General features: G+C 43.4%; 1 protein-coding gene across 6 annotated transcripts in view; it reads left to right on the top strand.

Moving 5' to 3' along the window:
• Nucleotides 1-27,088, top strand: part of tns1.L (tensin 1 L homeolog) — a 207,882-nt gene that overhangs the window by 56,016 nt on the left and 124,778 nt on the right. For 4 of the 6 annotated variants that reach the window (XM_041577147.1, XM_018235656.2, XM_041577149.1 and 1 more), the window contains exons 2-3: nt 3,135-3,194; nt 18,408-18,522. In XM_041577147.1, coding sequence (XP_041433081.1) covers nt 3,135-3,194; nt 18,408-18,522 — 175 coding nt within the window. The remainder of the gene's footprint in view (nt 1-3,134; nt 3,195-18,407; nt 18,523-27,088) is intronic. The other 2 variants (XM_041577148.1, XM_041577150.1) reach the window with 1 other exon arrangement.

The following is a 27,088-nucleotide window of genomic DNA, read 5'->3' as shown; positions in this document are numbered from 1 at the left end:
TTTCCACCAACAAGAATGTGAATCGACAGCGGGGTGACATATCGAAGCAACGCTTATGCCATCCCATCGCAATTGCCATTTTTGCTGGTGGGAAGGCACTTTGGGGAGATTAGTCGCTCGCAGTAGCGAAGATTTATTGCAGGTGACTAAATCTAAATCCCCCCCATGTGCCACCACCCTAAAGGGTAACTTTGGGCTACTTTGCAAAGCACAGGTGGTGTATATTTTTTTTCCACCAGCAGTTTACATTTTCAGGAAATTAGGCACCCACAGTAGAGCATATTTACTACAGTCAACTAATCTCTTCATGCTCTTCGTGATATTAAAAATACTTCAAGCTATAGTTTTTGTCAATGAATTCCTTGCTATTTTTACATTGATTGGTTTTGCACAGTTAAGAAGTAAAGCCATGCCCTGTGACTTTCCTGCTAATTTTTGCTGTGTCCATTTTTTTTTTAATGTTAAATAAACCCTATTAATTTATTTATTTCCTGTTATTTATATAGTGGCAACGCATTTCCACACCCCCTGTCACAGAAGAGCTTTCAATCTAAGGTCCCTATCACATTCAGATACACTATTGTCAATTTAGTCAGAAGTATGTTTTGAAGTATGGGAGGAAAGCCACACACACTAGGTGAAAACATACAAAGTCCTTGCAGATAGAGCCCTGGCTGGGATTGAACCCAGTGCTGCAAGACACAAGTGTCATCCTACTGCCCTCAATGTGAATTTTACTAAATTTTGTTGTTGGGTTCTGTTTCCCTGTAGGAACTGGGGTTAACTTTGCTGGTCATAAAATGAAACTTCTGGTGTTTTATTTCTGTTGCTTTTGACACATTTGCATCAATTTTTTTATACATTGTTTCATCCTGTTTCCTCTAGTAGCAAACACTTTGCCTGGATAATCTGGAGGAAGCCATTTATATATATATTTGCCCTATTAGTGAGAATGTGTTTAGGGAACACACTGGGCATCATTAGACTAAATTGGCACGTCTGTGTTTATTTTGTCAGAGAGCTAATTGAGTCCGTTACAAACACACAGAGCTTTGCTGTTCTCCAGTGCAGTGATCTCCATTCAGCCTGTGATTGCATAGAATGTTGGGATGTTGCTCAGGGATAGAACTAATGATGCAGGGAGCCTGGGACACCGATCTAGTGAATTAATAGCATCCCTTCTTTATTGAGAAAATATTGTAAAGACTAGTCAATGTTCTGCATCATTCTACAGAACATTTGCAGTGGGCCCCCAGCCTCACATGGACTACGTAGTGCTTTTGGAGGCCTGTTCATTTTTCAGTGGGTTGTTGTAGTTTAGCAGTTCCTGTAAAGGTAGAAATTCACTGATACAGACAGTAGAAGGAGAGTCAGTAATTGCTGACAATGTAATTTCTGTTGTCCCGAGACTCCCACCAGCATTATGGGGTCATGCTGCTGATCAATGGCTATTGTTACATTCTCACTTTGAAGGCAACTTCATAGCCCGGTGTCCCCTCTAAATGATCCATGGGTACAGCCTCCAGCAGTGCAAAGTTCCATACAGTAAATAGCTGATTGTACTTTCTCCACACAGTGTTATGACCTGAACTGTCAGGGGGATTTTTCAGAGTGGGGCATTATTATTGCTGGTTTCATAGCCCCTAGTTGTTCTGCTATATGCAATGCTTTTTATTTTGCAGGAATGCTTCTGTTTTCATTGTAAACCACTGTGTAATGTTTAGTAGAGTAAAATCCAAGGGTTAACTCTTGCTTTTTTACATAAAGCAGCAGTCCTGCCCTGCTTTATGGCTGAGATTCTAGGTATCTGTATAACAGAATATTCTGTCACATTGGCACATATCCTATCTGATACCCATTGTAAGCAGCTAAAGTCTTAGCCATAAAGCAGGGCAGGACTGCTATCTGTATAACAGAGTATTCTGTCACAGTGACACAGATCCTGATACCCAGGATAATTTAGAGGTGGATAAGTAGGTGAGTGGTGACTACAAAAAGTTTATATGGGTTACTGCCCATGGACACATTTTCCCAGTGTTCATAAATGACCCAAGGCCCGGACTGGCAATCTGTGGGTTCTGGCAAATGCCAGAGGGGCTGCTATAAGGTGCCATAGAAAGTCACTATTTAGTGGGCTGGTGGGGGCTGATTGGGCCTCTTTGTACCTGAAATGCCAGGGCCCTTTATTGATTCTCTGTCTGGACCTGAATGACCCCCATAGTGAGCAGCAGTTATGTACAATGTAGCCATGTGCATCAGATTGTACACAGTGTGATTCTGCGTCTGGGTGGAGGTATGGACTCAAAGTTACAGTCTGACCCATTAGGGGGTGTCAGTAGCTCAATGGGTTTATATGTCCCTGTAATACAAAGCTATTTGCATTTGGGTTTTGCTGCACTATGTTGCTTTTTAAGGAACAGTGCATGTGCATCTGTCTGTTGTCATTTGCCCTGAATGTGCCCCATAAAGCTGCCAAATAAACACTTAAATAAATACACAGCTTTGATGTATATTATTAAGGGTCAGTTTCATACCTTGTTGTGTCTAAATTACCACATGTGACATTACAATTTGGCAGAATGAATCACCCTGTATATGATTGACTAATATACATTGTCAGTACTGCTTCCTAGAGATGCCAGGAACTGATTTAACTTGTAAAGTCACAGGCTGTTTAGCTGATGATCTGACATCTCTTTTCTTTGGTGACTGTATCCTCATTGATCCACATGATTAGCAGACAGAGCATCCCGGGGGGACATCTCATGTCTAGTTGGTCACTTGGCATCACAGGGACATAATTGACTGTCCTGCTCCCCTGCCTGACTCCTGTCTCTTTATCCTCCCATTGGGAGTCAAGTTCTTTTGGTTGCCAGGGGTCAGTGTGGGATGTCTGCAGTGCGCTGTGCAGCCTGAGCTGGTGACCTTTTGCTTTTATGGGGGCAGTAAACTCCTCAGGGTTTCCTTTAGTGCAGGATGGAAGTTGAAAGGTCAACAGAGAAAGAACATAATTGAGTGAGTGATTATGCCCAGGGCAGTTTGTACCTTTAGTCAGGGGTCAGGAAGCCACTGCCACTCACTGTGATATTAGGAGTCACACTTTCCTCTCACTGCTCCTTGTTTCTGTTGTTTAGGAAGATGGGAAGAACATGGTTTTGTCTCCTTGTGAGCCGAAAACCTTCCAGCCTACAGATGTGAGTATCATATTCACTCAGACTGTATAATATGCTTAGCAGTTATTGTTTCTGAAGGGGTTGCCGTCTCATACACTTTGGTCTGTGATTTGATTCTGACTGGGGCGCTATAGGCATGGAGCTCTTGAAAGTCTGTAGGTTTGATCATGGGCCCCCTGTTTCCTTCTTACACTGAAAACATACATGCGGGTTAATTGGCTTCAGATGGAATTGACCCTGGTGTAGGTGTGTGAGAAATGAGATAGCAAGCTTTGTTACACCTGGGGCTACTAAATATGCTGGCACTATATAAATAAAGAATAATAATACAGTAAAACAAACATTTTAAAACAACATTTTTTCCATAGGGCCAAGCACGCTGGAGACAATTGTACCGACTCTGTCCCTTAATGGCAGGAAGAGAGCGGCAGAGATAAGATTGGCAGAAATGTTGGCGGGAGTTTATATAGGCCGCACAATGAATGCAGTGTTTCCCAATAAAAGAAATACTATAAGTTCAGTGATTGTACAAACACCAAGGGGAAAGGGGGCGGGGGAGCCTTAGAATCTAAAGCTGATTCGTGATTTAACCCTTTCCTACCCAGTAGGAAGTTTTTGGCTTGGGGCTAGTATTGGGTGCAGGTGGGAAGCTCACGTACCTGGCAAAGCACTTACCAAAAAATGAGTACAAATTGCCCAAATACTGGTTGTGTTACAAATAGCTACCAGAAGATTTTAAAGGGGAAGTATTGTTCATTTTAATCCATATAGCTCTGCAAGCTAACTAAAATTGGAGCTCTGCTGTTGCTGGAGGGTGCTTAATAAAACAGAATTATTTGCAACACAAATTAGATGGTGGTGCTGTTCTGTTGCAATGCTATAGAAATATTAGACTTTAGCCAATCAGGTGCGTTATAATCTGTAATTTAATTTTTACTGAGATGTTGCTGGATTACAGATCTCGGCATACCCAATTATTTTGTGAGCTGGAATATCCATATATAAGATAACTAACTAACGATAACTAACCAACTGCTGGCCGGCAGCATTCTCATTGGTGAATTTGCTTGCATCTATAATATTTTTTTTTGGGGGGGGGGGTCAGTATTATAAAGGGCTTAAAGAACTGGAAATGAAACAAGCACAATAAATAGCAAACTGCTTGTTTCATCACCTAAATGAGCTTAAGGTGGCCATACACGGAGAGATCCGCTCGTTTGGCAATGTCGCCAAACGAGCGGATCTCCTTCCGATATGTTGGCCAATATTGGGCTGATCCCTAGGGCCCAACGATCGGATCCTAACGCATGGGAAACGGGGGTCGGATCGTGGGACCACATCAACGAACAGATGCGGCCGCAATCCGACTGGATTTTTTGTCCCATCCGATCGAGATCTGGCCGACAGTGGCATAACATGATTTTCCTGTGATCTTTGCAAAACTATTTTTGGAGAACCCCTGTGCAGAGGGACAGTGCACATGTCCTTACCTGGACCCCTCTTCATCAGTTACCCCAAGGTGTAGTTATACCACTGTTTAGGACACATCAGTGTCACGGTCGGCACCCTACACCAGAACAGATGCCAAGCACCCTGGTCTCGGCTCAACTTCACCAGTTAAGTGACCGCCTTTGGCCTCGGGAGGAGCCCTCGGCGTACTCAGATGCCACCTGGACTTAACGAGAGGTGCAAAGCATAAGTTCTGGCAGGCAATGGGGCACGACTGTCTTACAAGGATGTTAGAAGATAGGAAGCCACAGGAACAGGCAGGCCGGGCCAGCCCAAGCAGTAGAGAAGTCAGACAGGCCAAAATCAGGATGGAGAAAACGTAGAATGGTCAATGGACAGGCAGAGGTCAGGATTGGAGATGTCAGAATAGTCACAGGCTAGCAGGGTCAGGATTAGAGAGATCAGCGTAGTAATTCAGGCAGGCAAGGGTCAAACACGGCAGAGATATCAGGAATAAAGTAATAGCACCCAGGAACAAGCTAATTTGAACCTAACAACGGGCAACTTGCTAAAACCTAAATTCCCCTTAAATACATTTGAATTTGGCGCCATTGCGCGCTGACGTCACACGCCAGCGTCACTGCGCCTTTAAGAGCCTAGAGTGCGCGGCGCGCGCGCCTTAGGGGAAACCGGCACCAGGAAGTGAGCCGGAGCTGCAGGAGCTGCGCAGCGGGCGTCCACGCCGAAGGAGCGGCGGTGGACCCCGCTGCCCACTAGACCACCAGGGTAAGTCCTGACAATCAGTTTTGCAAAAACAAAGTTTTGATAATACATAATAGAGCCCACCTAGAGGACTTTTTTTATGCTGGAGTGAAATGTTTGGCTGCACCGCCTACCAGCATAGGCTCCAGACTACTCCTCTAAAATCTCACTAATACAAGTAGTTGATCATACTTATATTAGTGAGATTTTACTTTTTTATACTTTCCTATGGAATCAAATTATAAGCAGTATCTTCTGATAATAATCCTATGATAATATTCAGGCAGCTGTGATATTGTTGGAGCTCAGAGCTGTGTCGGATAAGAACTGGGATACAAAACAGGACCTGGCATTCCAAGTGCACAGAGGCCCAAACAGCCCCCCACCAGCCCAATAAATATTGACTTGTCTATATAGCATCTCACAGCAGCCCCTCTGCCATTTGCCAGAATCTACAGATTGCCGGTCTGAGCCTGGATAACAATCTCCCCTCCACTTTTCAGAGCCTCATACACAAAATGTAAATTTGCTGCAGAAACGTAAAGCAGCCTCTAACTTTCAACATATTTCCTGGGACCCCAGGGACCCACTCACGTCCGCCAGAAAATTCCTTCCCTGGATGTGCAGAATGGAGGTGGTTTGGCAGAGAAATTCCCTCTGGTCGCCTTTAAAAAGAAGATATTAATTGTATGTATATTTATGTAGCGCTGCTTGTATAACCTGTGCTGTGAATTCACATGGGATTTATACTGCAGTCAAAAGATTTCATTTAGCTCTTCTGGCTTCCTGTTGTACAGCTGTTGTTAGGACAGAGTGGGCCACAATTGCAAGAGACCATAAAGTTGCTAAGCAGTAATACTTGTATCTAGACTTCAGCAAAGATTAAATATATTTAAACTACTCTGTAGCAACACAGGTGTACTTACCCTTTATTAACACCCTTTATTGGTGCTTGTCCTCTGTGGTTCTGATGCACAGTAACCTGCCCTTTGGACATGAAAACTTGAAACATTGGGTTACTGCAGGTGAATACGAAATCTTGCCATATAGGAGCCAATAAAAGCTCAACCCAGACCCAGTTGGGAACTAAACAGTCCTTGTATGGGGCCCAACCAATATTTGTACAAGTATAGTTAGTTACATAGTTAAATTGGGTTGAAAGACAGTCCATCAAGTTCAGCCCCTCCAAATGAAAACCCAGCATCTATACACACACCCCCAGTGTCGGACTGGAACACCAGGGGCCCACCCAAAAACCTTAGACCAGGGGCCCACTCTCAGTACTATTATAATTCCTCTCCTCACGCAACCTCTATTCTGCTAGTCTCTTTTCTTTACATGCTATTATCTATTATTCAATCTACCGGTATTTAGTCTCTTTGTTCTCATACAAATAGGTAATGGCCATGAAATATGCCAAATGTTTTGAAGCAGGAGGGCCCACTGACACCTGGGCCCACCGGGAGTTTTCCTGATATCCCCGTGGGCCAGTCCGAAACTGCACACCCCTGGCTACTTTTACATAAATTCTATATACCAATAGCTATACTAACTATAGAGCTTAGTATCACAATAGCCTTTGATATTATGTCTGTCCAAAAAATCTTCCAAGCCCCTCTTAAAGGCATTAACTGAATCCGCCATCACAACATCACCCGGCAGTGCATTCCACAACCTCACTGTCCTGACTGTGAAGAACCCCCTACGTTGCTTCAAATGAAAGTTCTTTTCTTCTAGTATAAAGGGGTGGCCTCTGGTACGATGATCCTCTTTATGGGTAAAAAGGTCCCCTGCTATTTGTCTATAATGTCCTCTTATGTACTTGTAAAGTGTAATCATGTCAAGCGCCTTTTTTCCAGAGAAAACAACCGAGCCTTGACAGTCTACCCACATAATTTAAGTCTTCCGTCCCTCTAACCAATTTAGTTGCACTTAGTCTCTGCACTCTCTCCAGCTCATTTATATCCCTGTTAAGGACTGGAGTCCAAAACTGCACTGCATACTTACCAGGGACCTATAAAGAGGCATAATTATGTTTTCATCCCTTGAGTTAATGCCCTTTTTTATGCAAGACAGAACTTTATTTGCTTTAGTAGCTTCAGAATGACACTGCCCAGAATGACACTGCCCAGAATTAGACAACTTGTTATCTACAAAGACCCCTAGTTCCTTCTCATTTAAGGAAACTCCCAACACACTGCCATTTAGTGTATAACTTGTATTTATATTATTTTTGCCTAAGTGCAAAACCTTGCATTTATCAACATTTATCAACATGAAGTATCTATCAGGCAGGTTTGAGATATCTGTCTCCATAGGCCCACTGTTGGATCTGATTATTGGCCCACAGGCCAGAGATTGAATCAGCCTGATATGGCCCAGAATGGGGGTGCCTAAATTGGGCAAAGATCTTGCCAGGTCTGGTCTGAGATTCAAAATAGACCCTGGCATTTAAAGTTCACAGAGACCCAATCAGCACAATAAACAATGAATGGCTATGGCTATGGGTAAAATTGGTGTTTTGCTGAGGATTCTGTTATTTGGGGCTACTCAACACCCATAGCCTTGTGCTAGGGCAGATATTAACAATCACTATTATGGAAACAGTACAAATTACTTTCTTTAGCCTCCTGTACCCCCTGTGAGTGAAGGGCACAAAGGCACAGCTACTACTGGTATTTTATATCATTGTATAAGGTGCCAAGTGTGCAGCAGCAGTGCCGGGCCAAGTCTGTCAGTTGCCCCAGGCAACCCGGCTGGCCGTTGGTAACCGAGGATGCACGTGCGTAACAGAGGACACGCATGCATAACCGTGCGCAACCAAGGACGCATGTGCGTGGTCGTGCGCAAAGCACTTCGACTTCACAGCTTTGCACCCTAGGCACATGCCTCTTTTGCCTATCACTAGTTCCGGCCATGATTGGCAAGCTTTCCTGGGTCCCCTGCTATTCATTGCACATATGATTAAATGCTGCTTTCATGTGCATGTATGTGAACATATAAAGCTGTAGCATCCTCACTCTTTTTTTGTTCTCTGCTGGATTCCATCAGTATTCTGTCTATAGTGGGAAAGTGATAGCAATGCTGCCTGTACGGTATAAGACTGCTTGTTAAATTGGGCTCATGTAACAAGTGCCTTTAAGTTCCTTGGAGGAAACCCACACAGACACAGGGAGAGCATAAAACTCCTCGCAGCTCTCCTTTCATAAAACTCCTTCCAGCTGGAATGTAACCTAGTACCCCAGAGCTGCATGGCAGTAAAACTGCACCACCATAGCTCATTAGTTGGGTCCTGGGGTCCCTGTCTGTCCAAAAAGAGATCTTCATGAACCAGGGTACAGGGGAGGACGGTCCAAAAGATTTTGCTGCAGTATCCAGTATATTTTAACACCCCTGCGCACTTCAACTCTGCCTGACCCCCACACCATTACATATCAGAGACGATCCTTAGCTTGATAAATATATATATTTACATGGAGCACCAATAAGCACCTAATTAAAGGAAAGTATCTAATTTTTACAAGCGAAACAAAAACTCCTTGTAAATGCGACGTCTCCGAGGTTTTGAAAAATGCTGACTGCATCGCCCGGGAACGCCATTCATTCCTGATGATTCCATTCTGTCTGCACACTGCATGGAAATGTATGGGTCTTCCTGGGTCCCTTTTAGAAACCTCTCGGATTATTTTACTCGGCTGCCTAATTTGATTTGCTGGTTCACAAGTCGTTTGCCGGTGTGACCTGTGCTGTTAAACTCAGAGGGACAGCAGAAATTGTCTTCCTTTAAAGTCACAGGTCAAGTTTAATGAGCTTCCTTCATTAGCCACAAGCAGCCAGCGGGGCACCATTCAACTTCAATGGTTCTATGGGAAGGGAAATGCCCCAGAGAAAAGACCTAGGGTCCTAGGACATTCACTGACCAGACAGGAGAGTGTAGCCTTTAAAGAGACCCTGTTATAATACTATACCTGAAAATAGCGCTAGATCAGGGGTGTCCAAACTGCTGCCCGAGGGCCACATGCGGCCCAGGATGTATATGAATGCGGCCGAGCTTGAAACGCTTGGTTCCCGAAGAAACGCCATGTCACAAAGGATATAGGAGGAGGGGGGACTCTGCCCATTGCCCAGTTAGTAATAATAATAATATAATTATAAGTCTATTTAATATCCATGTATAGCTTCATCTGGTTATCCAACTGGTATTGTAGTTCTTTTCCGTGTATTTCCTTTACTTTTACAAATCAGACGTGTTTGTGTATTTCATGTGTGCCCCCAGACAATTTTTCTTTTTCCAATGTGGCCCAGCCAATCCAAAAGTTTGGACACCCCTGCGCTAGAAAGAACTTTTGTATTTTTTTTACTTAAATATTTAAAAAGTCATGTCCTATTAGATTCAATCTGATAACCATTGTAAGCAGCAGTGTTGTCGTGCTCTATGGCTGAGATTCTAGCTATCTTTATAATAGAGCATTCTGTCACAGCAGACGCAGCCCCTTACTGATCAATTTCATAGATTACTGGGTAGTGAAAGTGATTTTATGGACAGAAACAAAGTTTTGGTTGTATTTATTTCTAGCAGCCGGAAATGACACCATTTTATTACTCACTTTTCCTCATTTATTCCTTTATCCTGGCTGGACGCCATCGCTGATTTAAGCCTGTTTTGCTTGATATTTCTCCTCCGGGGTCTCTTTTCCTTACCCCCCTCTCACACCTGTGGAATGGTAAAATCCAGTGACTGCCTCTCTCTCTCTCAATTCACATCCAATGTCAATATTCCCTGTATTATTTCTGGCAGCTGACAAAGAGGCTTCAGGACATATGAGACTGTGAGGCATACTGTCATCCCAATGAAATGATTTTATTTGTGCCTGGAAGTAATTTACTTTAACTCTAATAAATGAAGTCACTTTTCATTTGCTGCCATAGGGAAATATATTTCCTGGGACTCATTTGGTGGCCATGTCTACTTCCATTGTGCCGCGCCCCAAATACACTGTTTAGGGTAGATCCAACTTCGGGCGATTTAGTGGTAAGTTGGGCATACTGCCAGCGATTTCAATGATTGGCAATGGAGAGGCATTTTTGGGAAATTTGTCTCATGTGCCGTGCTATAAAAAAATCGTGGTTGACAAATCCTTAAACACCCTGGGTTTCTATTGTTTACAAAGTAAGACCTCAAATAGAAACAGAAGAAAGCACAGTATTCCTAATAGAAAAATATTATGTTGTGATCTGAGCAGTAATGGGGTTCTTTCCCTTTAAGCACCAGGCATTCTTTTTCCACTTAAAGTGGAAGTGCTGACATAAGCAGTAATGGTTGGGCTGAATAGTGGTGATGTGCGGGCCAACATTTGGGTCCACTGCTGCACAAAGTTTGTGGCCACAGGCGGTTGCGTGCTGAACTTTAGCGATCTCCTAGTGCCCCACTTCTGCCGGACATACTACCTTTTTATATACTCAAGCACAGGCATGCCCCACTCTCTTCTGTGACATCACAGCAGGTGTGTGCGGGTAAATAAGTAGGAGCTTACGATGGGTTTGTGTCAGATGCGGGTTCTTGGAGGTCTGATTAGGGTCGGCACTGCAGCACATCACTACTGAATAGGGCTAGTATGGGTGCTGTCAGGTTTTTCTTTCCCTTTGAGGTTAATTTGGTACTGGTGGTCCTGGACACTCCTCCACCGGCTTAGAAAGGCATAGAAAATGCCCAATGTGGCATGGCCCTTAGTGTCTGTATGAGCCAAATTTTCATCTCCCTATACCTGTTTATTGTAAAGTTTGTAAAGGTCTGCAGTTTTGGTAAGTTAGGCTTACAGACTTGTGATTGGTTAAGCCAGCATGCATGTTTAATTGGGAATAGTCATTGACTTAAATGGTCCTGGGAACATGATAATGAATAACCAAGTTTGTGCCCAACATCAGAGTGTTCCTACATCAGAAGAGAAGGAACACAATGAAGAAGAAAGAATGGGAAAGAGGTAGTATGAGACTATATATATATATATATATATATATATATATATATATATATATATATATATATATATATATATACACGTACATACATACGTTTAGGCAAGCCTCTGGCAGCTCCATTCAGGTGCATGAAGAGCTGAAAGTTGTTGCAGCGAGAGGCGGGTTTGCACAGGCCTTGAAGTCGTATCATAATAAACCCTAAGAACTGAGAGGCCCCGAGTTAAGTTCTTTCTTGGCACTGTATCACAGAGATTCTCTGTACGTGGCTCTGCTTCTCTGCAGTCCAATTTCTTCCATGACCTTTGCTGATTAAGGGCTTTTATGTAGTGAAATTAACATCTCTCGGCTGCCTGTGCTGAAAGGCTGTAGTCACTGGGGTTTGTTTAGCCAAGGCTTGAGGAATGAGGAGCGATGAGTCTGATGGGCAGGAGGGCAGACTCCCACGGTGATAATACCGTGGATCTTTCAGATGCTTTGGCTGGAAGAGTGGACGGATGGAGAAGCAAGAGTTGGTGCAGTTTGGGCAGGGCTGGTTTGGATGGAGCTGTAATAGATTAGTATAGGTAAATCTAAAACAACTGGATTCGCTGAGTAATCATTGATGACGTTTCACTACTCACCCAAGCAGCTTCTTCAATTCAATTGACTGTTGTGGGAAGTTCTCGGCATATAAACTCCAACTAATTCAATCACAATGGCACATTGTAACTCTTCAAAGAGGTGACATCTGAAATTGTATAGATTCTGTGTAGTTGTGATAGGATTATCCAATGTGTCATACACCTAAAAGACAAGGGACACTCCTTTGAAGATAGCAAGGTCCAAATCTTGGATAAAGAAGACCGCTGGTTTAAAAGAGGCGATTCATTTTAAGGTGGAGAAACCATCCCTGAACAGAGGCGGGGGCCTTCGACACCACCTGTCTGCTACATACAATGCTGTTCTCACATCTTTAACCAGGCAGATTCAGAAAATTTTACACATCCATTGATCCAGCTCTTACAAGTAACACCTGTTTCTCGGAGTTACATGACACATTGGTGATCCTATCACAGTAACTACACAGAATCTACACCTCTGTGAATTTCAGATGTCACCTCTTTGAAGAGTTACAATGTGCCATTGTAAATGGATTAGTGGAAGAGTTTATATGCTGAGAATTTCCCACACCAGTCAGTTGAACTGAAGAAGCTGCTCGGATGAGTAGTGAAACGTCTTCAATGATTACTCAGCAAGTCCAGTTCTTTTAGATTTACCTATACTAGGTAAATTGAAAGTAGGTTGTTTTTTCCAGCGTTTAATGTGTATAAATGAATACATGTAGTTGTATTATGCTTCACTGCATAGTAATTTAGATAAATGATACAGACTGCACTGGATTACATGTAGACTTGTATGCTTCTAAATCAATTTCTAATTAGCCATGCATCATTTGGATTAGGTGCCATTCTGTATGCACTCTGAATGGAATGCAATGAGCTACTCCTTTCTCTGTATGTGGAATCACCAATAGCTTTTAACATTCTACATGGGGGGGTGCATATGGGCAGGACATTGGTGTCACCTGGCACTGGCAGGGGGCTGATAAATGTCTGGACTAATAGTATCTGGCAGTTCAAGCAGTTAATTGGGGCTACATTCTACTTGTTGATAGAGCTCACTGCCCATGGGGCAAACATGTGGCACCCGGGGGGGGGGGGTTCCAACTAAATGAGTAGTATGGGGGGGCAGCTCTGCATAAGACATTTTCCAGTTTATGCTAAAGGCAAGTGGTATAATTGTACAGACTATCCCCCCCATCTCTGAAACTTTCTGCTGCACTATAATAAACAGTGTCTGCCCCTGAGGGTGCAAGGTATTTACCTTAATTACACCCATGTATATATAGGTCCCGGCACTGGTGTTTACAGAGATGTGGCTTGCCCTTGTCACAGGTCTAATTAAAGGGGTAATTAGGCTGTGCAGCTGCATTTCATGAACTCCAAGAGAACAGAGACACCTCTGAGTGCAGCCAAGTCCTGCTGAAACTTTTTGCTATTTATAAGGATGGAGAGAAAAGATGCCGATTCCAGAAATATGTTTGTCCTTATATGGAATGTGGGGCGCCCAACTGCCTCCTTCGAAGTCTCATTCTATTCCTGTTACAGCTCATCCGATTCTCTTGCCGGTCTGTTCTGTTCTGATGTGTTATGTCATTCACTGCCTGGCATCTACTGGGTTAAATTCATGGGAGAGGTTTGAATGTTACCATTGCAAAACACTGTAAAGCCACCAAGCACCATGATTGGCTGCCAACTTGCCCACTCCAGACCAAGTCAGCAGTTTATTTATTGATCTGTTTATAGGGTCACAACAACAGCCTTCCACACCAATATATGATTGGGTTATGGTCAGATATCTATACGGTAGGCTCAACAATTCCTTCAGGCCGTGGACTGTGGTCCTCAGGGCTCCATACGCAGGGCACCATAGTACACACCTCCCAACATTTGAAAAACCTAAAGTGGCCATTTTTGGCCATATCCCCTAACTACCATGTACATTTTACAAAATTTGGCAGTTTAGGCTTGAACATATTTCTTGGTGTTTTAGGTATATGTTTTCCCCAAGAGACCGGTTTATCTTAAATAGTTACAAATGTATCTAAGTGCAGGTGCTGAGTATTCTGGGCACTCTGCCAAAAGCATCTTGTTTCAGTAACATTGTACCTTTTTCTGGCATCAGTTCAGGAGATCAAAGGGAAATACAAGCAGATCTTTTTGTTTATAGGTGGCACACATGGTACAATCCACATTGGTACCGTCCGAGCAGCCTGTAGAAGGGACCATATTCATCTCAACCTATATAAATATGTCCAAACACTAATGTTTTTGGCATTATTCATTTTATTCTCCCGTCATTCATCACAGGGAGATTTTTCTTGCTCCTTTTGGCACAGGGCCCCTATTCCTGGGCCAAGTATTTTTTCTTCTTCCCATTAGAGAGAGATTCTCAGCTCAGGTGCTTAATCTCCAGATCTGGTTTCATGGTGTTTAAAGGCAGCGTGGGCTCAATTAAGCACAGACCTTTAATCTCCATGCTTCCCCTCTGGGTGAATCTGAACAAGTTCAATAACAGCAATTCTCTTACCCCTGAGTTAGTGCATTACCCCTGGGGTAGGAGGGGTGCTGAATTTTGCATTGGCCTGTTTTCTAGTCATGAACTGTGGGAAAATTAAAGCAAATTTATGAAAATCTTAACAAAAAAGTTTTATCTACTAAGGGGGTACAAAGTAAAAATCAGCTGGTGCAAATTGCCTTTTTTTTAATGCCCACGATGAGGGGCAAGAAGAAGGGTTAGAGAGCATGAAGGGGGAGTGAACACCAGAGGGCCCATGATACTGAGTGATGGGGGTGCTCTCTGTTGTGATACTCATTGCTCTCCCTGTCAGGTGCTGCTGGCTGTGCAGAAACCATTGCAGGCCCCAGTAGAAACCTGATTTAGCTGCTTAATTCTCCATGCACAATGTAGCTTTAAAAAGTTATGCATGGCAGCTGTCATTTCTTTATTGGTTCTTGAAGCTGTATTGCTCCACATCCTCCAGATGGTGGCACTATTTAAATAATCATTGCCTAAAAAAAAGAGCCATATGTGAAAAATATAGCAGAGAGACAGAACCAGATACCTGCAATCTCTATTAGTGGATTCTCTGTTGGTTTATGGCACATGGGCTAATTTAGCAGTCTCTTCTATGTTGGGGGGAGACTGCCGAGAGTTGCAGTTGAGAGTTTGCAGGTTTTATTTGGTGATGAAGTTGACTCCTCTCACCCATGCCTATTATCTCTCACACTGGGGCCACTGGCTCAGGTTCCCAGACAGGCAGATCAGTTTTTGTGTTTTGGTCATTGATATCAGTCACTGTCAGAGTAATATTTATTTGGTCCTTTTGGTCTGTATATATTCTCTGCACTGCTGGTTCTGACTCTTTAAACAGTGCAGCAAAAGCCAGCTGATTAACAGACCCGGTAGAGAACTGATTTCTGCCACGTTGTTTCAAGGGTCAAACCAGAAACAACTTTGTTTATTTGTGAGTGGCATCTCACTTTCCTCTGCCTGCGGTTACTCACTGCTGCCCTCCTGCCTGCTCCGCACTCAGCTGGGATCCAGATGTCCTCAATAAACAGAAATCAGAACCGGGGAGCCTGGGTGGTCTCAGACAGGGCAGGGGAGGAGGGGGTGCAGGATTGGAACACTTCATTCATGCAGATGTTACGGGAGGGAAACAATGATTCTTCCGTAGGTTTTCTACTTCTACAGAGATTTGGGTATTGGGAGGGGAGGGGGTCGGGTCCAGAAATGGCAATTGGAAGCCTTCCCTGTGTGGGGAACAGCAGATCACAGTCCTATGTATAAAGCAACTAGAAAAATGCAATTGTTCCCCAAAAATGTTGATTCTGGTATGTGAATGTAACTAGGAGATGCAGTGTGCTGTAAGGAACAACTGTGTCAGGGAAGGGGTTGTAACTGTGGGAGTGTGTGTATAGTAGGCAGAATAATGGTAGGCCTGTTAGACATGCAGAGTGTGGCTGCTGTTGGGATCCATTAGCCTGTTAGGGGCTTGGGAATTGTGCGTGATGGGTTAAGTTGAGGTGCCATTAATATGTAAATGTTGGGGTTTTAGGCCCTGCTACTAACCTACCTTCCACAATATTATAAACAATTGTGCTATTTAGGACACACCCACCATGGTCAGAAACACATAAGTCTTCTAAACCCAGCCCACTTATCAATAATGCCCAGCCCTTATAGTGGCCCTTGATCTAAGACTGTTTGACTAAATAGGGCCAGTTAGGAGGTACAAGGCAACTGGGAGAAAGATGAAGCCAGACCATCAGGGCTGGAACTAGGGGTAGGCAGAAGAGGCACGTGCCTAGGGCGCAAAGCTTGGAGGGCACCAGGCAAGTATCTCACATGCAGCCTACCCCTAGTCCGGCAATTGTTACCTCAGTGAAGAGTGGGTGAGCTCTCTGAAATCAAATTGCTTTTCGCATGGCTACGCTCATACGTCCTCGGTTGCGCATGATTACACACACGCATACTTGATTGCGCACTGCTACGGAGGGAACCGAAGTGGCTGGGCGGGTTGCCTACAGCGACCGGCTGGCCTGGCCCGGTACTGCAGATCATTAACCATTATGTTGCCTGGGGGAGGGCAGTTAATTTGGTGGCAACTCTGTATTTATTCAGAGCAATTAGGATCTGCAACAGTTCGACTGGAAACCATTTGCTAATTAATTTACTCACTCTAATGTATTCCAATGGGATGGACTAAATGTCATTACTTCCCCTTTACTCTCTGCCAATTACTGCTAATTTGTTTATTAAGCATCGGGCAATTAGGCCTCTGGGTTTGTTTAACCATCTCACTGCCGACACTCATTGGCTTAGCTACAGCTCTCATAGCACTTATGCCTTTCCTTATTGCTTGAGTGCCAGGGGTACCCAGGACACAAATAAACATTTACTCCAAATCTCACCCTAACTGACCTTCAGGCTGGGCCCCTTAGCTCATAACAAGGTTACAGATATATAGAAAAATTGGGGTAACGGTCACCCTGCTATAGTTCCAGGGGTATCCAGGGCACAAATAAGCACTCACCCCAAATCTCACCCTAACTGGCCTTCAGGCTGGGCCTCCTTAGCTCATAACAAGATTATGTATATATATATATATATATATATATATATATATATATATGTTCAGAAAGTACCTGCACTCAATCCCTTCTGATTCGTGGTGGGTGCTGGGTCAAGTTTATAACATACAATCTTCAGAATGGACCCGCACTCCAAATAGTTCAATCAAAGTGAATTTTATTGAATCATCACAACACATGAGTGATGATTCAATAAAATTCACTTTGAACTATTTGGAGTGCGGGTCCATTCTGAAGATTTTATATATATATATATATATATATATATATATATATATATATATATATATATATATATATATATATATATATATATATATATATATATATATAGAAACATTACCCCAAATCTCACCCTAATTAGCCTTCAGGCTGGGCCCCCTTAGCTCATAATTATGAGCTAAGGGGGCTATGAGCTATTGTGTATTCTGGGAAATGTAGTTTAACTGTTCAGGTTGCCCATCCCTAGGATAGAGCTGCTGATCTCCCTCATAGAAATGATTATGAAACATTGTATCTCATAACTTTGATCTTAAGCAGCCACTTGTTCCCATTTCAGAGTTTTTCTCAAGTATCACTATAGGAGTTCTATGAAACAACTAAAGCATTAAAATGCAATGTTTGTGTTGTAATGTGTGGTTTGTCTCCATCTATTGGCCACTAAGCAAAATGACAGGTTAATGTTCTGCATGATGTTAACAATGGCATTCTGGGACATTTGCAGTTGGCCTTTTCTTTCCCATTATTGTCGAACTTCTGCATTTCGACACTGGCAAATAAATTTGGGAATCTTTCGTGAAAATTCGCCTGTGTCAAAAATTTGGACGCGCCCGAAAGTCAGAATTGCAATGCATCAACACTATTCGGACGCCCATCGACTCTAACGCCAGCATCAAAATTTACTTTGCGGACGTGCGTCCAAAATTGGACACAGGCATCAATTTCAATTTTTACGGTTTTTTTTTGCAAATTTTTCGGAAGAAATTCGCCCATCACTATTCATTTCCCCTGCTTTTTCCAGGTAAAAATGTTTAATTGAGAAATGCCTCCTTCTAGTGGCCAAAATGTGTGTCAGGCTTCTACTTCCCTTCAAAATATTTATGATAACCCATAGGATTGTGGTAGATGGAGCATTTTCTCCTCCAGCATGGGTAACAAAATGTCCACAGTTACAGCCCAGGAGTAGGAAATACAGAGAATCAGAGCTCTATATATGTTACCTACGGAGACTGGATTCACTTACCTGGAGGCAGGACCTTACTAGGGCTGGGAGATTAGAATAAGCAATGGAAAGCGTGAAAGAATTTCCTTTCTCTCTAGTAACAAATTATTCCTTCTGCTTCCACAGCCTGAAGATCTGGAAGGCCAGAACCTACATACGTTCAAGGTGAAGACCTTTAAGAAGGTGAAATCGTGCAGCGTGTGCAAGCAGGCCATCACCAGAGAGGGCAGTTCATGCAAAGGTAAGTGGGCCCTCACAGGAAGGGTCCGGCCCTAGAGGATACCAACCTGCATGGCATTTCTAATTGTCTAATGTTAATTTAGGAGGCAGCTTTAAATACAAACAGTGCAAGCTGGAGCTCTGCCCACACACATTACTGGAAGCACAGATCCTAAACCAATAGCTTTATAGATGAACTGCATTTCTCTGCATCCTAATGACATGCAGAAGGTTGTGCCACTGGTAGTTTGGCAACATCTGGAGAGCCATAGGCTTGGGTGATTGCATGTGTAATCATGTTTTTTTGGTTTATGTTTGTTTTATTACTATTCCCTGAGTGAAAGAGGGGTGACATCTAGTGGTTGATCTGAGCAACACACACAAATGTCAGATCACTGATCCTTGGTCCAATTGACTGAACCATTTACTAAGGGCCACTAATTGTACAGCAAGGTTCACGAGCAAGCAAATCTCATTTTAACTGTGCTCTGTGTTCCTCTGTGAACAAAATCTTCTGTTCATCTTCACTTTCTTGTGTCTGTTAGTTTCATAAGTTGTGTTTGACTGCACATCTTATAGGGAGCATTGCTTGTATATTGCTGGGAGCAGGGCTTTCATCAGAAGTTTGGGGTCCTGTACAAGTCATTTATATGGAAGCCCTCATGTACACAGACACACAGTACCTACATTTTTCCCAGGCCATTGTTTATGCTACACAACTCATCAACAAGCCATTAGGTTTTGCTAGGACAAAAGGTTTAACTTGTTGGATGTATATTTTTTCAGTCACAATTACTATGATACAAACCCACCAATCATTGTACTGAAGCAGAGGTGTAACTATAGAGGAAACAGACCCTGCAATTACTGGTGGGGGGCAGAAATGATATGGGCCAAGTAGGACTGGTTAGTAGCTGCAATATATATGTCCATGCAAAATGTATTGCTACCAAAGTTTAGGGGCCCAATTATTTTGCTATGGTGTGTAGTAACTAGTCAATAGAAGTTGAGTAAATAAATAGTAAAGATAACTAATGTGCTAATAGTTCCGTTTATTTGGGGGCAGTGGAGTTTTCTAATTCATTGGGGGTCATCTGCCTGCCCCTGCCACTCATCTCTGACTTGTCATTGCTTGATTTTTAAGTTACATAAGTTTATTACATTAAGTATAGTTTCAATAACTAGTCATTAGACCAGCGCCGGCCCAAGTTACATTGACGCCCAAGGCAACCGGTGCGCATCCCTGTCCCCTCCTGTCAGGCCTGGACTGAGAATCAAAATAGGCCCTGGCATTTCAAGTACACAGAGGCCCAAACAGCCCCCACCAGCCCAAAAAATAGTGACTGTCTATTAGAACTTGCAGCAGCCCCTCTGGCATTTGCCAGAACCCACAGATTGTCAGTCCAAGCCTGCCTCCTGTGTGTGAGCATTTACACGAATATGTACACCGATGAGCACCAGTAAGGAGACCCCAAGGGTCCAGGGAACTGTTGAAACTGCCGGCTTTTGAGATCCTGCAGGTTCTGAACTAGGGGAGCACAGGCAGAAGCCGGATGTGCCCAGCACCCCGTTGCACCCTAGGCACATGCCTCTTCTGCAGCTTCTCTGCATTGCCATTGCTTGATAGGTAGTAACTTACACAAGCTTCTGTAGAAGTCACATTATGTTTCTAGGCAAGTCAGGGTGGTTTTTGCTGAAGTTATGTAAGTTTTAATGTGTATATATATATATATATATATATATATATATATATATATATATATCTCTCTTATATCTTATATCTATCTCTCTTATATCTTATATCTATCTATATCTATCTATCTATCTATCTATCTATCTATCTATCTATCTATCTATATATATATATATATAATATCTATCTATCTATCTATCTATCTATATATATATATATATCAATGAGCAGTTCTCCTTGTCGTGCTTTTTGGAACAGAGATAAAAGTTTAATTAAATGTGCCATACCTGTTTCATTATATTGCTAAGTGCCGAGGTTGTTACATAATGTTTTGAATTGTTACAGTGTATCCTAGATCATAACCATGTATCTGATTCAGGAAATATGTTTGAGAGTTGTCACATTTAAAGGATTATTGATACTGTGACAACCGGTCGGTTCTATGTGTAAGTGAGTTTTTCATTGACCTCATTTCCTGTTCAGGCCCATAGAAGAGTATAAAGTTTTTGTTTTAATCACATGTTGTATCTTGATAACGGTCCAAGACCAGGACCGAAACGTCGATGCATGTATTATGCTCTTTTTTAAAATTGAAATAAATAAATTAAAAATTTTTAAAAATTCCAGTGTGCGCTGCTAACTATCCATGGACTGTTATATATAAATGTCAAAAAAGGTCCGCACACATAGGACTTGGATAAAGAAGAAAAAGTGTAGTTTATTCAACGTTTCGGCCCAGTCACTTGAGCCGTCCTCAGGAAGTCAGATTCCAGAATCCGTTCTTTTAATCGGTTTGCCCCTGCTACATTGTTTCAAGAATCTGAACAAGCAGTGTACGTACATATAAACAGACAGACACTGCTTTTAACAGCAGTTATTTTGACAATTAACTTATTGAAAATGACTAATGAATGTTTACTGGGAAGTTGCTTAGAAACCCATTTGCTTTCATAATGCTTTGACACCCATAGAGCTGCCTGGTGCATTGTGGGAAGCCACGTGTTTATGATTGAGGTTAGTATTGCAGTAATATTCATCCCACACTAGGTGGCAGCATTGTACCTGCAAATCCACCAATCTCCTTGTAATGTCCTCAATGCCATCAGTCAGAGCAATAAGATGAGGGAGGGGGAGCTTGTAGAACTCAAGGTGTTGTTGAACTTCATCTTCCAGTACTCCCAGAGCCGCAGGTTCCCATTTCTTATTTCATATTCGAGGTTTCAGTACCTTTTGGACGCAAGTGCCTTTGGGGTGCAATTGGTGTTCAGGGCCCTCATTAACTCTCAGTAGGAAATATTATGTATTGTAACACTGAGCACCTTGCACTTTCCTCCAACTACTCTGTGCAGCAGGGATTCAGACCAGTTCTGTGCCCCCCGCAGCGCTTAATTGTCTTTAACTGATCTGATATGCCCGGTTGAGAATTCCCTGCCCTCATTAACCTGCTCTGAATGGAATCTGCTTAGGGTCCTGAACCTGTTGTTGGACCACAGCTCCCAGGATCCCATGACAGTCGTCGGGTTGTGAGTGGGTGCAAGAGATAGTAGCAGGGTGTGCAGCACTGATACAATGTCTTACTGGTGCACCCCTGCCCCAGTGTTTCCATTTCTCTATACTTACTATCCTCAAGCAACTGATTCAATGCGACTGTAACACACACACATTACACAACACACACAGTGTAACAATACTTCATATCAGGAGGTTAAACTTGTAGCTGGTCTACTGAGTGTAGCAGATCTGTGCACACTGCACAGTATGCAGATATCCACGTGATGATGAACTGTAATGCTTTACATCCCATGCCAGCTAGGTGCTGCCCATCACTGCTGTAGGGAAGAATCCATAGCACCCAGAACACACTGATTAGAACAGCAGAGAAGGCAGCGGGGAGCATCAGGTTTTCTGCTTTCTCCCATCTGTTCCCTAGGGGAACCTGGATTCAGACCCAGAGCTGTAAAAGGAATGAAAGAAAACAGGGACTATAAATCTACAGGGGGCCAGAGAGATTGAGGAATGTGGGAGAGAGAGGGACCCAGTCCTGCCAGAACTCTCCCCTCTCTCTCTGTTTATTCATCCAACTCGCTCACTTCCAAACAAGGCCTGATATAGTCGAGCTCTGTGCCCGTTCCATGGCCCTTTATGGAAAGCTCTGCAATTGCACATTCACTGCCATACTGAACCTGAGGCCGGGAGGCTGCTTTTAACCCTCTCATTGTTACACAAGGGTCTTATAAACTCATTGCACTGTATGTTGCAACCTCTCTGAGTATGCCATCCTCTGTCTGTGCCATTCTCCATGAGTGCCACCTGATGGGGCTAATGTCATCACATTCATTCAAGTCCCATGACTTCATTAGTAAATAAACAAGGAAATGAGGGCAAGTAACTTTATTAGTCTCTTGGGGTCTGAGCGGCAGGATCATTGCTCTTTCATCTGCTCCTCCCACTAAACTCATAAAGACTGTACCACCATAGGCATTCCCCTGTTTTAAGCACATTTCAGCAGGAACAGCCCCTTAAGTTTGCTCATAGCCTGTACAGAGAGATCCCATAAAACCCTACACTGTGTGATGTGTGATACCATAAATCCAATGCCCAGACAATATTCTAGGTCCGCTCCCCTTTCCCAAAATCATGACAATGGTATCGGAAGCTGTAGTGCACCCACAAACTTCATGTTGGACCTTCCCAATTTTTTCCCTGCCTGGGAATTCTGTAGTGGATGCTACGCCGGTGTTTCTGCATAGTGATCCAGTGAGCGATTCACATGCCAGTATCTGAATACACAATATTTATATGGTTCACAGCTTTACCCACAAAGGTGCATGAGAGTGCTGCAATGATATACACTGCCATTGTTGTATTAAGGGGTGCATGGCAGTGCTGCTGTGGGTTGGACAGACTATGTAGTACTAAGGAATGCATGACAGTGCTGCTGACCTTTATTAATCCTCATTGTTAGAGGGTAAATGACTCAAAGTGACACAGTGTTCTGTCCCATGACCCTGTGCCCCGTACCTGGCAAGCCAAAGTGAGAGCATGCCCAGCTGCACTCTGTACCACCCTGCATAGAACAGAGGGATCTGCTGGCCGGAAACATCCTTGACCTTTACTGACCATTTCCAAGTGTAATTTCAGCTTACGCCAGGGTATTTACAGAACTGTATTGTATCACCAGTATCCGCCAGATGGACAGAGCCACCCACCCAGGGTGCCAGTGGCAAGTGGCTGTGCAGCTGCAGAGTTGGCAGAGACTAACATATTCAGACCTTCACTCTTTTGCCCTCACACTCCTCCAAATAAAAAGCAGAACAGCATCAGATATTAAAATGCTAAGCTCAGAGCTCCTTTTATTCATGAGCCCGCTGGCCTATCGAGTATAGCAAACACTCTACGACTGTGATCCCCAACCAGTAGTTTGCAAGCAACATGTAGCTCACCAATCCTTTGGATTTTGCTCCCAGTGACTCAAAGCAGGTGCTTATGTTTGAATTCCAGGCTTGTACTTCCAAAAAGAGCCTCCTGTAGCCTGCCAGTCCACATAGGGGCAACAAATTAGCCAATCACAGCCCTTATTTGTACCCCCCTGGAACTTTTTTCATGCTTGTGTTGCTCCCCAACTTTTTTTTACATTTGAATGTTACTCACAGTTAAATGTCACCTACAAATCATCTACTGCCTGGGGTGTTTGTTGGCAGGAGTGCAGGGTCCATGGCAGAATCACCTGGAAATGGTAACTGTGCATTCACACCTACTCTCTATATCTGCGCCTTGCTCAAGCAAGTGCAATAACCCCCCCACCCCAGGGAAATGTCAGTGTAACTTTCCCTTTAAATGATTTCCCTGCCTGGGTTCAGTACTCTGTGGTGTCCCTTTCCTCTCCTTGGGTCGTTTCCGCACTCAGACTCCCAGCAGTGAAGATAGGAAGTCGGTATTGTCCAGAGCTAAATGGGCTTTTCCTCTCAAGTGAAAGATCGGAAAGTGAGTGCGCTGGCACTGTGCACCTGACAGGCCTGATAACGCCATTCGCCTTGCGCGTCCTACGGAGAGAGTGACCTCACCGGCCCGGCCCTTTCAGGGACACTCGGCTCTGGGTGGGACCTTCTCTCATTGCTAGAAAGGAAAAGCAGGTTGTGGCACTGTGTCCTTTACATACACGTGATATCATATGGGAGGTGCCCAATACTTGCTGCCTATCATCACCATTTAACTGCAGTTACTTCTACAACTTCAGGCCGGCTATTAGCCCACTGGTTACCTGGACCTCTGGGTAGAGAGTTCTGCCAGCAAATAAAATGCCCTGTGCATACATAGACTACTCCCTGTTCTGCTCCAGCCATGCCCTGTCCTTGGGTTACCATCTGAAGGCCAGTTAGGGTAAAATTTAGCAGCAGCAGAAGCAGATACCTCCCATGCAACCTACCATTGGGTTTAATGGAAACCACCAGTGCTTTTGATGACTGTCAAGACTCCAATATTGGAGGTGACCCATGACTCCCCCATGCTTCCCCCCTCTTAGTTGCATGGCCAGTGCCCTTCTTTTAGTTATGCCATCTCATAGATGCCTGTTTGCTTTCTAACTCAGTGTACCCCAAAAAGATTACAAATAGTCAGGCTTCCATTATATGGATACTTCACAGCAACCTGATGATTTGTTTCCAAGGGGAAATTGGGGACTGTGTGTGCAATTAGGAAATTCCTTTCCAGAAGGCTTCCATGTTGTAAATGAATTATTAATCATTGGGCACAGTCTAAAGAGCACAATACTGTTTTTCAGTCGGATAGTTCACCATAAATAAAGACTTTTTTCAATTACTTTCTATTGTCTATTTGTGACAGTTTTTCTCTTTTAAAGTTTTAAAATTAATTTTTCACTTTTTTTTTATACCTTCCTAAAGCAGCTCTGGATGGGGGTTCTAAATTGATTAGTTGATACATTTCTTATCTTTGTCCCTGCTGAGCTGAATCCCTTTGTTTCATTAAAGGCAGATGTTAGAATTGATATACTAGTTGCTAACAAGCCACAGAAATGTATCAACTAATATAGCAAATTGTAACTTCAGAATCTGCGCCTGAATTACTGAGCTGCCAGACTGAAGCATCACAGAAAGGTACATCAAACTTCAACTTTGGGAAAAAAGTAGGGATGCACCGAATCCACTATTTTGGATTCGGCCGAAACCCCAAATCCTTTGCGAAAGATTCGGCCAAATACCGAACCAAAACCAAATCCTAATTTGCATGTGCAAATTAGTGGTGGGAAGGGGAAAACATTTTTTACTACAATTTCCCTCTCCACCCCTAATTTGCATAAGCAAATTAGGATTCGGATTCGTTTCAGCCAGGCAGAAGGATTCAGCCGAATCCTGCTGATAAAAGCTGAATCTTGGCCGAATCCCGAACCGAATCCTGGATTCGGTGCATCCCTAGAAAAAAGATAAAATGGAAAGAAAATGAAAAAGTCTTTATTTCTGGTGAACAGTCTGAAAACATTTGTACTGAAAAAATGTTTGAAAGGTGAACAACCTCTTTAAAATGGATTCTAGTTGTTATACTCTTCCCCTACAAGCCAAGTACTGCAGGAACACTGCCCCTTTAAGAATGTTTAGATGCAAGTGTCTATATTTGGGGCCCCCTCCCTAGCCACCACCTTTTGCCCCTCGTCCCTGTGATTAAGGGAATGCTGTGATTCATTGAGTTTCCCATTAGGGCTGCGTTACTGTGTGGCTGTACATGCCAAGAATTTCCTGCCGTCTGCTGGGGACGTCACGGGGACAGCACCGTGCATGTGTGTGATACTTGGCACTCTCCATGCAGCACTGTCCATTCCAAAACACCCCTACTAGAGCCCGCAGGATGATGGGTGCATATATAGAGGCTGATGTGAGTCTCTTCTATCTCAAACAAGGGGCAAATACAATCTGGCCTTTGTGTGTGCCTGGCCCTGCACCTGGCAAAATGTAAGGAGACTCAACGCAGGAAATATCAGCTTTGCCTTTAGCTTGCATCGTGGTCTCCTCTTGTTCAGCCATGCACAGGGAATCCAGTGGCCCCTTTCACTTAAAGAGAGGGGGTCATCAGTTATTTGGGGGGCAGGATACTGAGCTCTGCAATGTGAGAAGGGGGTGGGCAGGCGCATTGCTCAGAAATCTTGCTGGAAAGCATTTCTGATCCAGGAGTGACCCATGTATAGCAAGGTTTTGGGGTCCCCAGGGCATCTAAAAGGCACCCTATCTACCTGTCACTGCTATGTGTGCGGCAGCCAGGGTGCTTTCCATGTAATCATATTACAAGTGGTTTCTGGCATTTATTTCAGTTTTGTGCTGGAGGCAGTGACACAGTGGCACATTTCTGAGTGTGGGCATTGTACTGCGCACCTACCAACTCATGACTGTATGTACCCAAGTGTAAAGCTGACCATATATGCAAAGATACTATCGTACGAAATGAAGATTCATACGATTTTCAGACCATGCGTGGAGTGTCCCGACATTTTATGTACCACGGTGAACAGTCGTTCATTCGATAGAACGGGTTAAAAGATTTATATCGGCAACTGATAATATCTCTGCATGTATTACCTATCTGACTATATCAATGGGAGAGTGTCACTATTATTTTAGACATAACTTTCCTACAATTGCTGCATTCAATTAATGGCCTGAGCATCGTGTGATTTGTTCTCTTTACTACTTTATATAAATCTGAACGTTTAGTTGCAGGTCTGAAGATAGGCACTAACGATCATAGGATAATAATCTGCATGACTATTGTTAGCATAACTATGCGTAACATAGTGCAACTCCCTGAGCATCTGTATCACGCTGCTGGGGAGGGATTAGAAGACTTGTTTGTTTTTGGTTTGTTAGCATGTGGCCCCCCGGGGGATATA

The sequence above is a fragment of the Xenopus laevis genome, chromosome 9_10L (genome assembly GCF_017654675.1).
Source record: "Xenopus laevis strain J_2021 chromosome 9_10L, Xenopus_laevis_v10.1, whole genome shotgun sequence".
NCBI lineage: Eukaryota > Metazoa > Chordata > Amphibia > Anura > Pipidae > Xenopus > Xenopus laevis.
Note: the sequence above shows the minus strand (reverse complement) of the source record. Positions and strands in the feature narration are given on the sequence as shown.